Source organism: Bos javanicus, chromosome 16 (assembly GCF_032452875.1).
Source record: "Bos javanicus breed banteng chromosome 16, ARS-OSU_banteng_1.0, whole genome shotgun sequence".
Lineage (NCBI taxonomy): Eukaryota > Metazoa > Chordata > Mammalia > Artiodactyla > Bovidae > Bos > Bos javanicus.
In genome coordinates, this window is record NC_083883.1 from 42,682,369 (window position 1) to 42,698,856 (window position 16,488).

Below are 16,488 nucleotides of genomic sequence, written 5' to 3' on the forward strand. Positions count from 1 at the left end.
CCCCAGCTGGGCTGGGGGGCCACGTGAGTAGGTCATGTGACGACTGCCCGGTAGCTAGGAGACGGCGTCTTGCCGCTCGAGCCATCACCGCGCCACTGCCCAGGTAGTTACGGGGCCGGGGCGGGGGACGGCTGGAGAATGTCCAGATTTGTGTCGCAAAGGGCGCAATATCTCGCCGAGTTAAAATCCCAGCATGTGGGCCGACGGGACCACCTGCAGCCAGGAGAACTTGGGGGAACCTCCAAGTACAACCTGCAGATGTGGTAACAGCTGGTGTCTCATCCCTGAGGGCACAGTCTGTCCTCCCTCCTTCCCCAGTGAAAGTAAAGACGGTTACCTACCTCATAGAATCCTTGTGAGGATGAATGAACTAATTCATGTTTGACGAAAAAATGAATCTGACACTTGCTTTAAAGGAAAGGAAGACTTATTCAAGACTGTTGGGATCCCCTTGGGTCCTTCCCTCTGAATGCTTATTCTTATTTCCAGGAGGGGAGAGACCACGTGGAAACCTGCAAAACTGTCTGGGTGGGTCCTAAGATCCTATCAAGACACAGACTCTCTCCAGATACAAAGAATGGAGTTTTCCAGGTGGATGTGGGGTCTTCTGCAGGGTCCTGGAGTCTGCTGGCCTATTTGAATGTCCCTTTTGGAGACACAGCTGTCCAGCCCCCTGAGCAGAACAGCACATCTGCCAGAGTAACAGAGAGCCGGTAAGCTTCAGAGAGAGACCGGACAGATATGCTACACTGGGCACGATTGTTGGGATTCAGAGCCCAGAGGACTAGCTGGACCAGAGAAAAGAGTTTGAGTCCTAACTTTGTCCACTTACTGGTTCTACTTGAGCAAGTCACTTTGCCTCTCTGTGCTTACAGTTTTCTGACCTGTAAAATGAGAGAAATAATAGTATCTTCCTTGAAGGATGATTATTTTGAATTTGTTAATAAGGATTTGTTAATATATAAAAATGTTTAGAACATTGCCTGGCAGACAGCACTCAATCAGGACTTGCTACTGTTTTGATATTCATTATTAGTTAATTATCATTAATTATTGTTACTGGCATAGTACATAGAAGAGAGGAATTCCTCAATAACTAGTGGATATTATAACATTATTATTATATTGTTTCCTTCTAAGAGATATCTCCTATAAACCCTAGATCCTAGAGGTGTTTAATCCAAGCATGTAGGTATATAATAAAACTGATCACCTTGTAAGGAGAAAATGCAAAACAAACAATTCCTGGGATTTGAGCTGACATTTATTAAGTAGTTTTGTGGCAGACAATGTGAAAAGTGCTCATAATAAATATTCATAACAACCGCCATGGTGTGGGTGCCCTTCTTATCCTGATTTACCATAAGATCCCTGAGGTTAAGAGGAGTTAAGGGACTTTCCCAAAGGCATATCCCTAGTTGGTGTGAAACTGGGCTGGGGACCAAAGAGGTCTGGTTTCAGGACTGTGACGTAGCCACTCAGCTCCACTGCCCACATCACAGGAAAATACAGCCTGGGCTGAGATTCAAAGATGGAGTGAGGCAAGGCGGGGAAGACAGATTGGAGCCAGATGAAGCATAAGGCTGGATCTGTGGAATGTCCCTGCAGTGACACTGCCTTCATCTGACCAGCTGGGGCCAGAGGCACTCTGGGCCAAGGTGGAGGTGGGGCAGACCCAGCAGGGGTGGGGAGGGAGCCCAAAGGGACAAAGGAAAGTGAAACTGTTCTCAAAGGAGCCACTCACCCTGACTATGGAAGGACAAGTGGACCTTCACAAAGCACAGGCTTTGGGCCATATTTTTTAGGGAGTACACTTCTGGAAGTCAAGTTTAAATTTTCATGTCCCTCACCAATTCTGTCTGTCTCAGCTGAGTCTTATCCTCAGTACCTTCAGGATGAAAAGTAAATAACATGGCACAGCAAGGTGGATGTACTTGACATTGTGTGTGTGTGTTGCTTGCTCAGTCATGTCTGACTCATTGCGACCTCATGGATTGTAGCCTCTGTCTATGGGATTCTCCAGGCAGGAACACTGGAGTGGGTTGCCATTCCCTTCTCCAGAGGATCTTCCTGACCCAGGGATCAAACTTGGGTCTCCCGCGTTGCAGGCATTCTTTACCGTGTGAGTCATTAGGGAAGCCTGTACTTAACATTACTGGAACTGTACACTTAAAATGGTTAGGACGGTAAACTTTCTTTTTACCACAATTGAAAACAAAACCCAAAAGACTGTCATGCAGAATAGATGCATTCGTTTATTCATTAAGGGAATAGTTATTGAATGCCTACTTGGATGACTATCTTAGAATGGAATGGCTGGACCACATGGCGTGTGTATACTTAAGCTGTTAAGAAATTGTCAAACTGTTTTCAAAGATGGTAGTAACCATCCAGGTTTTTTTCCTTCATAGCACTTATCAGTACTTGAAGGTATTGACCTCTCCATTCATTTGTTGACATGTTTATTGTCTGTCCCCCCTCACCCTCCTCAATCTAGACTGCAAGCCCTGGGAGGGTCTTGCCATCTCCACACTTGCCTGGCACATACTGTTCAGGGAATACACCAGCTGAACCAGTGTGTTGGCACCACTTCCATCATGGGCATGGAGGAAAACCTGCCACCCACTTGTCCTCAGAATAATCCAGATTCTGTTAGGAAGCCACTCAGTGCTGCTAGTTATACAAATGCCCAATGAAGCAGTCACAGCCATTTCTTCCCCATGGTCACTTGTGTTCTTTAAAGATATTATTTGGATCCCTGCCCTGCCTCCTAGCAGAGTGATCTTAAACCTCAGGGTGATGCATGCTTGACATAACTTCTGGCACTTTGTAGGTGCTCAATAAGCAAATCACTGCTATACTGCTATGAAAAAACCACAGCATATTCTGGCATCTCTCAGCAGCTCCTGGCCCCTGATACATGTCTGTTGAAGCATCAGGGAAAGGCCCCTTGGACTGGGAGATGCTTATACCTCTTTCCCACTAGCAAAGCCTTGGAGATGGACCTCAGTGTTTCAGCATGCTGTCGCCTCCCCAGCCTTTACTGTACCCCCCCCTTCACCCGTCCCTGCCCAGTGCTGCCAATCTATATCTGTGTGACCTTGGGTTAGTTGTTTAATCTCTTTGAATTTCTTTCTGCATCTCGAAAATGGAGAGAGCGATAAACAGGCCCCAGGTGATGGGAGGCACTGAATAAGGCTTTGAAATTATTTTTAACTGTCCTCTGGGCCACAGTGTACTGGACACTCAACAGTTCTGCTGTGATCCGACCACTTCCTTCCACAACTGCGTGACATCAACAGAAAGAAACAAAACAGAGAAAGTAACCAAATATTGTCTGAAAGTCACAGGCACCTGTGAGAGAGCAGGCCCTCCCCAGGAAGCTCATTAGGGAGGGCCCAAAAGGCAGAGCTGTCGCCCCTGGGTGCCATCAGGATTCGTGCTGGATCCAGATTCGATCTGGAGACCTCTGCCCCAGTGCTGCTTCTCAGCTTGTGAGAAGTTGAGAAACACACCAGCTCTGTGTTTCTTGGCCTAAGGTCTGGCAGGCTAGGGGAAGGCCGAGGTGTTTCGCTGGTCATGAGGCAGGAGATAGATGGGCCCCCGGCTGAACAGTTTCTCCCCCGTGGACAGAGACTTCATAACAGTTTGTGCATGTGTGCTAAGTTGCTTCAGTCGTGTCCGACTCTCTGCAACCCTTGAACTGTAGCCCACCAGGCTCCTCTTTCCATAGGACTCTCCAGGCAAGATCCCTCTCCAGGGATCAAATCCATGTCTCCTGTGGCTCCTGACTTGCAGATGGATTCTTTACCTCTGAGCCACAGGGGACCCTGTTATAATAGCAGAAACTCCCTACAAGGAAGATAATGGAGGAAGCTGGGCCCAGCCAGATAAGAGATAAAAGACCACATCGTTCTCATACTCAAAGTTAAGGAGACCTCCCTAACTACACATGCGCAGAAAGGCTCCTTGGAGGTCAAAAAAGGAGGAGGCATCATCTCATAGTAAGTGATGTCTACCTACCTACTGTCATCTGCACTAAAATCCATCTTGGCTAAGCGATGGGCATGCACATGTGGGAGGACCCCGAACTAAACCAGCGCAGCCTCAGAACCAGGCAAAGGAAACCCAGAAGAAATGCCCCATAAAAGTGATTCAAACTATCACGAGGACACTCTCCCTCTGAACTCGCCCTTGTGTATATCCACACTTACTGTACTCCGTTTTTCCTCCTAATAAATACTTTGTTTCACTATTTTCTGTCTTTGTGGGAATTCTTTTCTGCAAAGCCGAAGGGTCAGGGCCTTGTCACTGACCACTGGTCTTGTTGTTCAATCCAACTCTTTGCCACCCCTGGACTGAGCATACCTATCCTTCACTATCTCCTAGAGTTTGCTCAGATTATGTCCATTGAGTTGATGATGCCATCCAACCATCTTATCCTCTCTTGCCCCCTTCTCCTCCTGCCCTCAATCTTTCCCAGCACCAGGATCTTTTTTAGTGGTTAGGATTTGGTGCTCTCACTGCTGAGACCTGACCTCAATCTCTGGCCAGGAACCAAAGTCCCGCTTCAAGCTGCTGCAGGCTGAGGCCACTCCAGATCAGTCAGGGTTGTTCTTTGTATCTGAGGATGTGATCTCTTTCTTTCTGAGCAAAGACAGTGGGAGATGGGCAGGAGAAGTGATGAAACTTGAGTAGAGAACCCTGTAGGGTTGGAGTCAGTATGGCTTTCTTGAGCTCCCAGATCCTTTGGCCTGGTTTCTGGTTGATACCAAGTTTCTGAAAGTATCAAAGGTCATTGTGACTTGTCAATAAGATCATTTGTGTTCATGGCATCACTCACTCAGAGCCAGGCAAGGGATGGTTCCTGGGGAAGCACGTGCCCCAGGGGTTGGGGGGGCATGTTAGGGTGGGTGACTCTCCTCTTTTCTTCCTGGGTTTTCTAAAGGAGCCTGGACATTGCCAGGAGGTGTGAGAGCCTCCTCTCCAGGGAGGCATCTGTTTGTATCACTAGTCATAAGAAAGGGAGCCTGGTTCTTTTTTTTTTTAAATTAAATTAGTTCATATATACATAGATGAACATTTTTCATTAATAGAGACAATTTAACAGTTTTATTCCTATATATATACACATACATATATATATATATAAAGGTAGGTGCAAATGCGAGGAGTTTTATTATAATAATGCCTTTCGTTTTGGGAGACTTATTCTGAAACAATTATCCCAATGGCACAGAATTGAGACTTAGGGCAGCATCCATCACTAACTTTTATAGGCCCCAGTCAGTCTCCTTGAATACTCCTTCTTGAGCCCTAAAATGCAGCCAATAATTTCTAATGTTCCAGTTGCTTTGCCAGCTCCTCGGGGCCCTAAGAAAATCACTGCTGGGTGGGCCCCATCCTGGGACAGCCTCACTGAACTCTTAGCAATATTTCCCCATGCCTCCAGACACCCGAGTGCTCAAGTCAGCTATCAGAGAACTCATCACAACGCCCTGTGGACCCCATGGTGAGTGTGGAGAAGGCAGAAAGGAAACTGCCTGTGCCCTGAGGTGTCCCAGTGGTCATGTGAGATGTCAGCCAGAAAGAAAGCAATGTAACTGGCCGTCGCCCAATACAAGTCCAGCCCCTCAGCTGCACTCTAACTCTCAGTCTCATGGCATTTTCTTCATTCCCCTCATCTATTCTCCAGCAATCCTCTTTATTTTTATTGAAGTATAGTTGATTTACAACATTGTATTAATTTCTGCTGAACAGCAAAGTGATTCAACTGTATGTACATATATATAATATATGTGCACTTCCCCATTGGCTCAGTTGTAAAGAATCTGCCCACCAATGCAGGAGACATAAGTTTGATCCCTGAGTCAGGAAGATCCCTTGGAGAAGGAAATGGCAACCCACTCCAATATTCTTGCCTAGAGAATCCCATGGACAGAAGAGCATGGTTGCCTACATGGCCACACGGTCCATGTGGTTGCAAAAGAGACAGACATGATTTAGCAACTAAATACCAACAATATGTATCTATACACTCTTTATCATATTCTTTTCCATTATGGTTTATTACAGGATATTGAAAAAAGTTCCCTGTGCTATACAGTAGGACCTTGCTATTTATCCATTGTATGTGTGTGTGTGTGTGTGTGTGTGTGTGTATATAGTGATTTGCATCTGCTAATCCCAGAGACTGAAGGCAAAAGGAGAAAGGCAACAGAGGATGAGATGGTTAGATAGCATCACTGACTCAATGGACATGAATCTGAGCAAACTCCGGGAGATGGTGAAGGACAGGGAAGCTGGGCATGCTACAGTCCACGGGGTTGCAAAGAGTTGGACGCAACTTAGCAACTGAACAACTGTGAGATCACATGTGCTCGCACGCACACACACACACACATGGATGCATACACCTGGTGACATAAAGAGGATTGCTGGATTGGGAGTTTGAGATTGTTATTGTTGTTGTCCATCTCTTTTGTGACCTCATGGACTGTAGCCCACCAGGCTCTTCTGTCCATGGAATTCTCCAGGCAAGAATACTGGAGTGGGTTGCCATTTCCTTCTCCAAGGGATCTTCCTGACCCAGGGATCGAACCTATGTCTCCCGCACTGGCAGGCGGATTGATCTCACAGGCTCCTTACTAAACATGCTGACTGCCTCTTGCCTCCACCGCCTGTCCCAGTTCTGTCCTGAGTTCAGGCTGCTGCCTCCTTTTCTCTGTGTGGCCTCCCATCTCTCCACGTGAATGGGGTTGGAGTCCAAGGAGGCATGTGAGAGCTCTGGCTGCTCCTCAGTGATCGCTCAGAAACACAAACAAGGTCGGTTATGCTGCTGAGCCCTGCGGCGCCCTGGATGCCTATCTGAGGTGGGGTTTATCTTGGTGTTTACTTTCACTCACTGCTGCCTGCTCACCGGCTCTCAGTCTCCGCTGCAGGCTCCACGAGGTCTCAGCTCACATGCTGGGGGTCACTAAGGAGCTGGCAGAGAGATAAGAGAAGAATGAAGAAGCAGTGGTGGGACTGGAAAGCCCGTAGGAGGAATCTCAACCCCTTTTCTCTCTGAGGAGCCCTCCAGGAGGCAGCCTGAAGGTGAGTGGGTGACCTTTGGCTCAGGCAGCCCGGGGCTGGGACCTGAGGGCAGAGCTCTTGTCCCACTCCCCACCCCCGCTGGCCCCGACAGTAGCTTTAATGGCCCCGGGTGAGCTCAGAGTCCTGTGATCTGCCAAGTGGATGGGCCTGAGGGTGAGGATTGGTGACTGACTCCTAGTAGGTGCTCAGTGAACTTGTGGCCTTTGAGAGGAACATGAGGCTGGTGGACACAATCAGGTTTTATTTTAATTTTTCGTAGCACTGCACAGCATGTGGGATCTTAGTTCCCTGACCAGGGACCAAACTCACACCCTCTGCATTGGAAGCATAGAATCTTTCTTTTTTTTCCCTTTGATTGGAGGATAACTGCTTTACAAAATGCTTTTGTGTTGGTTTCTGCTGTACAACTCGAATCAGCCATAAATATATATATATATATATATATATATATATATATATATCTCCTCCCTCCTGAGCCTGCCTCCCACCCACCCCCATCCCACCCTTCTTGGTGGTCACATAGCACCAGACTGGGCTCCCTGTGCTGTATAGCAGGGGAGTGTGGAGTCTTAATGACTAGAATGCCAGGGAATTATTACCCACAGTTAGGTTTTAGACTCAAGACACTTGGGTAGTGTCCCTAGCTCTGCCACTAAGTAACTACATCGGTTTGGACAAGTCGCCTTTGTTTCTTAGTGCCTTAGTTCTCCTGCTCTGCAGAACGGGCTCTAACAACTTGCAGCTACACCAGAGGGTATGTGCCTCGTGCAGTGGAGTCAGCTCAGTAAACAGAGCTCAGGGTAGTGTTCAGATGAATGCGTTTCTTCGCTAATCCTGGATTTCACCATGTGCGGGGAGCTGACGCAAGGTCAAGGGTGGGAACACAGTGGGATATTTTGGGACCACAATGTGCAGAATTGACTACCCAGCCCTACCGCACTGACCAAGCACCAGTGTGGAAGGAGCCCAGTTGTCCTGAGGCTGGCCTCCCAACACAAACAGGTGGGTTTCAGGATACAGCATTGGGGGTGGGGGTGCGATGAAAGGAAGGGGCGCCCCTGTTAGCCACTTGCCTACATGGTCCACTGACAGCACCCTTGCACCCTATCCACCCCAAGTGGAAGTTCAGGTCCAGACACTCCTCTGGGCACACCAAAGCACTCATGCCCACATACATAACAGGTGGTAACCGCTGCTGCTGCCACCTGATGGCAAACGGAGCAAGGAGGCCCAGAGCTTCACGACACATCATAGACAATTCTACCACACACCCAAGTGTTGTGATCTGGATCTGGAGTGCGGGAGCCCAGCTCCAGGAGCTCCCCCCGCCTCCGCCCCTGTGATTATATTTTTGTATTAACTTGGCCAGGCTGTTGTACCCAAAGATTTAATCACACACTGCTCCAGGTGCTGCTGTGAAGGCATTTTGCAGATATGGTCAACATCAACAAGCAGCTGACTTCATATAAAGGAGATGACCTGCAGGAATGTGGGTGCGCCTCACCTGATCAGGTGAAGGCCTTGAGAGCAAAAACTGAGGTCTTGGGGAACAAGAAACATGGCCTCAAGCCTGTAACACTGAGCCCAGCCTGAGTTTCCCACCTGCTGGCTGGCCCAGCAAATTTCAGACTTGATGACTCCTACAATAGTGTAGACCAATTCCTTAAATCTCTTTATATAAATATGCATATAAAGAAGAAGTAAACACATAGACACTTAAAGATACATAAATACAAATGCTCAGTTGGTTCTGTTTCTCTGGAGAACCCTGAGACACTGCCAATCCAGCCACCTGATCCGCTGAGGGCTGCATGCATGCTGCCAGCACAGAGCATCGAAGTCCCCATGGCCTCAGGTTCAACTGGTATTGACCCTTCACTTCAGACTGCTCAGACCCTCCTTAGCAGAAATGGGTTTGAGTTGACATTCCACAACAAAGGGAGATTTTAGAAGCCCAGCATGCCTTTCTGTAACCATTGACCCCGGGGTCAGCAGTAACAACTAGAGCTTGGCAAACTACAGACCAAGGGCAGATCCAGCCTGCTGCCCTTTGGTGTCAATAAAGTTTTATTGGAACACAACCATGTTCATGCATTTGTGCTCATCTATTTCTGTGTTGTCTCTGTAGCCTTTTGCACTACAATGGCTGAGTTGAGCAGTTGCTTATATGAAGGGGGACCTCCTGGGCTTGATTCCTGGGATTCACCCTCAGTGGGAGGTTTGCTAGCTACCTGGGGCCTTAGCAGGGAAGAACGTGAGTTCTCAGGAAGGTTTGGTGCAGTAGTTCTCAGGACTGGGGGTGGGGTGAGGGGGTACTTATCAACATGCAGATTCCCAAGCCCACCCCTAGAGATTGAGTCAGGGGCCTGGGTAGGCTCAGAACTGCGGGTCTGCCCCTCATAGGATCCTGACACTGGCACCCCAGGCCTGTGTTATAGAAACCCTGGGTTAGGGGGCTTTCCCTGTCCAGGCTGCAGGAGCCAGTCCCTCAGTGGTGCCTGGGCAGGGAAAGCCCAGGACCCTAGGCCTTTAGGAGCTTCCCACATCTGTGGTTACTCTGGCTCCCAGGGGGGTCTGGACCCTCCCTTGGCTTTAGGACACAGAGCCACTGAGAGCCATAACATAGCCTTGCTGTGATCGGCTGGGCTTGGAGGGGGTCTGGTCTGCACACCTGGGTGGTGCTGGCTGGAGCTGCCACTGAGATAACAGATGTCCTTCCTGGTGCTAAGACAGTCCACCCTCAGCCAGTTCACGCCCTTTCCCAAGACGGCATCTGAGCCTGCCCAGGCCTGGTCTTAGGTGGCGGTGCTTTGTTTTCCTCATTCTGCCCAAGCGGGTACCTGCTTTTCTCAGCACTCTCTGCCTGCAATGTGCCTGCCAGCCTTGTATATGGCCAGCCTTGTAATCTCTTTGGGACCTTAGCTGCCCCAACCCTAAAGTGGGAGAAGATAAAGATATGAAATGTCCCCCCGACAATGGTCTGGTTAAAGGACCAGGATGCAGTCCAGGTGAGGGCTGAGACCCTACCTGCCTGTGTACGCTTTGTTGTTGTGTAGTCGCTAAGTCATGTCAGACTCTTTGCGACCCCATGGACTGCAGCACGCCAGGCCTCCCTGTCCCTCACTGTCTCCCGGAGTTCTCCCAAGTTCATGTCCATTGAATAGGTGATGCTTTCCAACCATCTCATCCTCTGCCACTCTCTTCTGCTTAGCTCAGAGCAAATGCTTAATCCACGGTGCAGAGTGAATGAATAAGTAGCTGGAGAAATACCAGGCTGAGTTCCCCCGAAACACCCTGACAGTGTTCCCTGTCTGCAAGACAGACCATCTGGAGGGGCAGAGAGAGACAACAGGGAAGCTTATTAACCATCATCTCTTTATTTACAGCTCAAGAGAGTGCATGCAACACGCCATCATGGGACTCGAGGATGTAGCACCTCCCCGTTTCCCTGTTGCCCCCATACTTTATAAACAGGAACCACAGTCCCCCAGGGAAGTGCCCAAAAGCCAGAAAACCCAACGACTGAGGCCCCAGGCTCAGATGCTCCCCTTCATTTCCTCTAAAAATAAAGGCCAGTTCCAGCCCAGGAGGCAGGGCCTTGGAGCCTGCAATTTGGTCACTCTGGTTGTTAACCAGGCAAAGTGGATCTCAGATTGGTCACCCTCACACCCATATGCAAACGCCTCCGAATCATCCAAATGTCCCTGGCCGTCTGACCATCCTGTCTCCCCCTCTGCATCTACTGTGTCTCTGAACCTTTACTGTGCACTAGGACAGCCTGGAGAACTTGTGAAAACCCACCCCTAGAGATACTGATTCAGCAGGTAGGTCCCAGTGGGGCCGGGATCCCGCATCTCTGCCAAGTTCCCAGGTCTTTCCCCCACAAGACTGTGGAACGGACATTGACAGTGGGAATTGTGACAGGGAAGACCTTTTGTATCCTATTACAAATTAATCACTACAGGGACGTTGCCTATAAACTTAAATTACACATAATGGCCCATTACTGGGAACCCTGCTTCCCAGATAATGAGCATTAAGCTAAAATATCTTTGTTTAGCACACAAGGAACATCCTGATCAGGTCCACCTGTGAATGATTGACTGCAGGGAGGAAGAGATGAAGGCTGATGGGAACCAGAAAGTGTTTGAGTTTCTCCTTTAAATATAAAAGAAGCCTGAATTCTAATTCAGGCAAGATGGGGTTGGCTGGCTTTCCGAATAAAGTCGCTATTCCTTGTCCCAACAATAACAAAAAAAAGACGGAGGGACCAGAAAGCCTTTTGCATCTAGAAGAGGCTGCTTATCCTCCACCAGACCACCATCCTGATTTAGGATTCAGTAAATATACTCCCTGTGATGGAAGCCCCTGGTTCTTCAGATTGGCAAGTCCTACCATGCCCTCCCCAGCACATGCCCTCCCATCTCCCACAGGAGTGAAGATCATCATGAAGGTCATGGTGTCCCTGTCAACTGCATGCAAGCCCCAGTGAGGAGCCTAAATAGTTGGCCTCTCCTGCTGTCTCTCCCAGCACCCATTTTTTCTTGCTGTTCTGTTGTTTTATAAACATGTTCCTTGCAGGTTACATAGATGTCTCTCCAGCTGCAAAGCGGATCCCTTCCAGGAAGCTGACGCCCGTCATCTTGACATCAGATCATATTGGATGTGTTGAATATGGCTTGAAGTAAGGCAGACCCTGATGCTGGAAAAGATTGAAGGCAGGAGGAGAAGGGGACAAGATGGATGGCATCACCAACTCAATGCACATGAATCTGAGCAAACTCCAGGAGATGGTAAAGGACAGGGAAGCCTGGTGTGCTGTAGTCCATGGGGTGCCAAAGAGTCAGACACGATTGAGTGACTTAGCAACAAAGGCTCCACCTGTAGCTTCTAGGTGGTGGAAGGGGTCTTGGCTTCAGGACATGATGTATGGCTCGGTGACTCCTCAAGGGGCAGGTGAAGCTGTCACATTCCCATGTGGCATGGTTCTCGTGTCCTCTGACCCTTCGCCCATCTCTGGCAGGCTCAGGAGCCACTCTTGGCATCACCAGACAAGTCACGGAAAGGCAGCCCCGTGGGAACAGTGAGTATCTCTGGGGAATGGCTGGAAAGCTCCCTCAGGAGGAATGCAGGGGGCACAGGTGACCATCCCAGTAGCTATTGGTTTCCACGTGGCCTCCTGCTCAGCTCTTCCCAGCCTCAGGGTGAGGAGGGGGATATATTTAGAAACTCCTGATCCTGTTGTTGCCTGTGGATGCCACTGACATCCACAGCTCTGCCTTAGTGGACAGAAACTGTACATGTTGCTTCGGGCTGAGTCCAGAACAGTTTTCCAAACCTCTTTGACCACAGAACCCCATCCCCTCTTTCCTAAGGGAGCATCTCACAGTGTTCCAGGGAACATGCTTTGAGGAAAGATCCTGAATGGTGACTTTGAACTGATTTCTGAGTACATGATGGATCACTGCCAAAAAACAGAACAGCTGCTAAAATCATCCTAGAAAATAAATTAACTGAGGGCTTTTTATGTGCCAGGCACTGTAGCAAGCATGTTGCTAGGATTTTGTATTTACATCTCACTACACCCCTATGAAGGAAGAATGATTAGCCCCATTTTACAGATAAAGAAATCCAGGCACAGAGACCTTAATGAAGTCTCCCAGGGTCACCAAAGTAGTGAGTGGTGGAGCAGGCCATTTGTCAGCAGCTACACTCCCGTAGGAGGATGAGGGCAGGGGTCCCAGACCCAGGCTCGGGTGACACGTTAGAGCCACCCGGATGCCTTGCAAAAGTACAATGCCCAGACACAACCCAGAGCGATTAAACCAGAATCTTCGCAGGTGGGCTCAGGCACCTTTGAAAGTTCCCCAGACTGTCCTAATGTGCAGCCAAGGCTGAGACCAGCAGATTAAAGCAGATTGGCAAACCATGGCCTGGGGTCCAAGTACAGCCCACTGCATGTTTCTGTGTGGTCTGCAAGTTAAGAGGTTTTCACATTTTAAAATGAAAATCAAAAGAATACCCATCTGTGACAAGTGATATTATCTGAAATTCTAGGTTCATAAATAGCTTCATTGGAACACAGCCAATAATATTAATATTTATCTGGCCCTTTATGATAAGTTTGTTGAACCCTGGATTCAAGGATATTGGCTTATGCACCAGCAAAAGAAATTTAAGGCAGACCTAAGGAAGAACTTCTGGCAGAGAGGTTTGTTAAACACAGAGAGGGCCTTGGGACCCCTAACTCTGGAGTTAAGAGAATTCCACTTACTTTGCCTTTGCAAATGCAAAATGGAAGTAGCTAGGGCAAAGCCATAGGCCCTGAATTTCTAGCCATGGAGCTCCCTTGGTAGGCACTGATAGCTCCACTGAGCCTTCCAGCTTTGTCCTAATTTTTTGTGTTTCCATCATTGATGGCCAGGGCCACCCTTACAACTGCCCACCACACACCTCCCCACCACCACCAGACAAAAGCAATTCTGGGTTCTCTGCCTGCAGCCACCCCTGCTAGGGTTCTATCATGACCTCAGATCGGCCACCCCATATGAGGCACACAGCACTGGCCTTGTCTGGTCTCAAACAGACAAGACTGCAGGTGGATTCAATTTTCAAATAGCCGGCTTTGATCTCTTGTGGTCCTCCCCTCCCTAAGATTCCCATGCCTCTGAACTTGAATAAGGAGAAAAGAGCCGGTGTATTTGGTTTCTTCTAGATCTGTTTGCCTTCCTCGGTGCCATACCCCTGACCCCAGCTGATTTTCCCAATGGAGTAAACAGCCTTGGCATCCTGTGGGTGTGGTTCCTCCGGCTGCGGTCCAGGCCAGCGAGGCACCTGGAGAGGGAAGGTTTGCAACCTTGTTTGCCTTGGACCTGAGGGTTGATCAGGAGTGAGATGCCAGGTGGAGGGATTTAAGTGACTCTCCTGAGGTGGCCACTATAGAGTCACATCAGCTCAGAAAGGTGTTTAGGTGGGCATCATGGGTCTGGTCTGTGATGGATGCAGTTAGATGTCCCCAACTCCTCAGTACACTCTGTTGAAGAAGTGTAGACCTATAGACCTGGGATGGTCTCTGGGGGACCTAGAACCACTAAGACGTATACAAAGTGGGTGCCAACTGGCAATGTGTGTTTTTGAGTCCATGCTTGCATTAGATTCTCAAAGGTCATGAACTCCAAAAGCCAAAGAACTCCTGGGGTGACAGCTTTCAGGCCCCTCCAAAGTACACATCCCAGGATGGGGTGAGCAGGGCCATAGACATAAGGAACAGCTTTACCGTTTCCCTTAAACACTTCCGGTCTCAGAACCCCAGTTCGCCAATCTGCCCAAATCCTGCCTTGTAAGCAAGCAGGTGCTTAATGCACATTTTCTTTTTTCTTTTTCTTTTAAACGATACACTTTTGTCCAGAGAAGGAAGAGAATTGTCTGTTATTCCAGCCTTCACCACAGCAAAAGGAACCACCAGGGAACACGTGTCTCTCACCAAAAGCCGTGGAGAACTTGGAATGAGTCCTTGGTTGTGGAAGAGCAAGGATGTGAACCTTGGAGCTGGGCAGACCCAGGTTCAGATGCCAGCTCCACTCCTGACTCCCTGGGATCTGGTGCTTTCAGTGGGGTCCCCGGTCACCAGGAGCATCAGCAATCCCTGAACCTTGTTAGAAATGCAGAATCGACTGAATTGGAATCTGCATTTTAACCAGATCCGTGGGGATTCCTACACAAGGTGAAGGTTTGAAGAGCATTGACCTGGGACCCTGGACAAGATCATTTAAGCCTGCCTCAGTTTCCTCACTTGTAAAATGGTGATTATGCCTACTTTAAAAGGTCATGTGATAAACGAGATAACGTATGGCCCGCGTTTAGCACAGTGCCTGGTACATAGGAGGTGCTTCGGTATTCATCTCCCGCCTTTTGGTTCCCCAGTCTCTCCAGAAGTTTCCATTCTTTTCCAGCTCAAAAGCCTCTTCCTTTGGAAACTTGAAACCGTTGCAGTGCTGCTGTCGGACGATAGAGGGCACTCTCGACATTGCCAACGAGGGGAACACGGACACCGGGATGCGCAGGCAGTGTGGGTCTCCCGTCCGCCCTGGGGAGGGTGCAGGTGTGCTGCTGCTCGGCTCCTGGGGAGGGCTAGTTCGTCCAGTGCTCGGGACGGAGCCTCCTGGATCTGAGCCTGCAGCCTCAGTCAGCTGGTCCCGCATTTGATCTGCCACCGCTAGTTATAAACAAACTGCCCGGCTTCTCCAGACTTCCGGAGCTCAGTCCCCAGGCCGGTGCGGAGGCGCCGCGCGCGGGCAGCTAGACGTTGATGAAAGACCCCTGGTCGCCGTTGGCCGTTTCGGGCTCCACGCAGCGCCCCTTTCTCCGGGTGACCCTGCGGTTCCGGTGGAATTTGGCGTAGCAGCGCAGCCCTGAGTGAAGAGAGGCAAGGGGGGTCAGACGTGAGACCAGCCAGTTCCCCGCCCCGGCCCGGCCTCGCACCGTTTCACTATCACTGCCTTCCTTTTTTCTGCCCTACAACCAATCCATCTCCCGCACAGCAGCCTGAATGGGTTTAAAAAAGAGAATCACAGACGGAGAAGAGTGAACAGATGGAGCACAGGAGATATTTAGGACCAGGAAACTATTTTGTGCGATACTATCTATAATGCTGGGTACATGTCTAGTCTTTGTCAAAACCCAAGGAATGTGCAACACAAAGAGTGTACACTAATGTAATTGTGGACTTAAGAATGTACCACTATTGGCTCACCAATCTTAGAAAGTGCACCACACTAATGTGAGATAACAGGGGAAACTGCTGGGGGAGGCATATGAGACTGCTGTATTTTCTGTCTAATCTTCCTGTAAACCTAAAACGACTTTAAAAATAGTCTATTAAAATTATTTTTTAAAGGAATGCAGGGCTTCCCTGGTAGTGCAATGGTAAAGATTCTGTGTTCCCAATGCAGGGAGCTTGGGTTTGATCCCTGGTCAGGGAACTAAGATCCCACATGCCATGCAGCACAGCAAATAATAATAATAATAAATAAAAGAGATTCAGATTCTGCCCTTCCCTATAAAACCTCCCGTGGCTCCCCACTGCACTCCAAAGGAGATCTAAACTGCTTCCCCTGGCTTGCAGGACTCTCTGGGACCTGCCCTGCCCCCTGTCTGCTCTCTTTACCTCCCACTCCTCCTCACTCTAACTCCAGCCACACCTAGTCTTAGCACTTTTCCTCATACACCCCACCATTTCCAGCCTCAGGGCCTTTGCTGTTCTCACAGCCAGAAATCCCTTCCTGAAGCTCTTGGCATAGCTGCTCCTTCACAGTCCCTTCTCAAAGGGACCCTCCCTGACCACCTTAATTAGAGTAGGCGTGGCCCTCTTGGCTCACCAGTGGGAGGGGTTCC

General features: G+C 49.2%; 1 protein-coding gene and 1 long non-coding RNA gene across 5 annotated transcripts in view; one reads left to right on the plus strand and one right to left on the minus strand.

Moving 5' to 3' along the window:
* Positions 1–37: 37 nt before the first annotated feature.
* On the plus strand, positions 38–15,994 carry LOC133227787 (uncharacterized). Of its 4 annotated transcripts, none has more exons than XR_009729942.1 (4): positions 38–103; positions 490–6,825; positions 6,942–7,095; positions 11,677–15,994. It is a non-coding gene; the product is annotated as an uncharacterized LOC133227787 (long non-coding RNA). The 4 variants fall into 4 exon arrangements; XR_009729941.1 differs by having other exon boundaries at positions 69–6,825; positions 11,677–13,942; positions 14,504–15,994; XR_009729943.1 differs by having other exon boundaries at positions 69–6,825; positions 11,677–12,178; positions 13,811–15,994.
* Positions 10,454–16,488, minus strand: part of DRAXIN (dorsal inhibitory axon guidance protein) — a 17,584-nt gene continuing 11,549 nt past the window's right edge. The window contains exon 6 of the mRNA XM_061382710.1: positions 10,454–15,506. Within this exon, the coding sequence (XP_061238694.1) occupies positions 15,394–15,506 (113 nt within the window). The 3' untranslated portion in view covers positions 10,454–15,393. The remainder of the gene's footprint in view (positions 15,507–16,488) is intronic.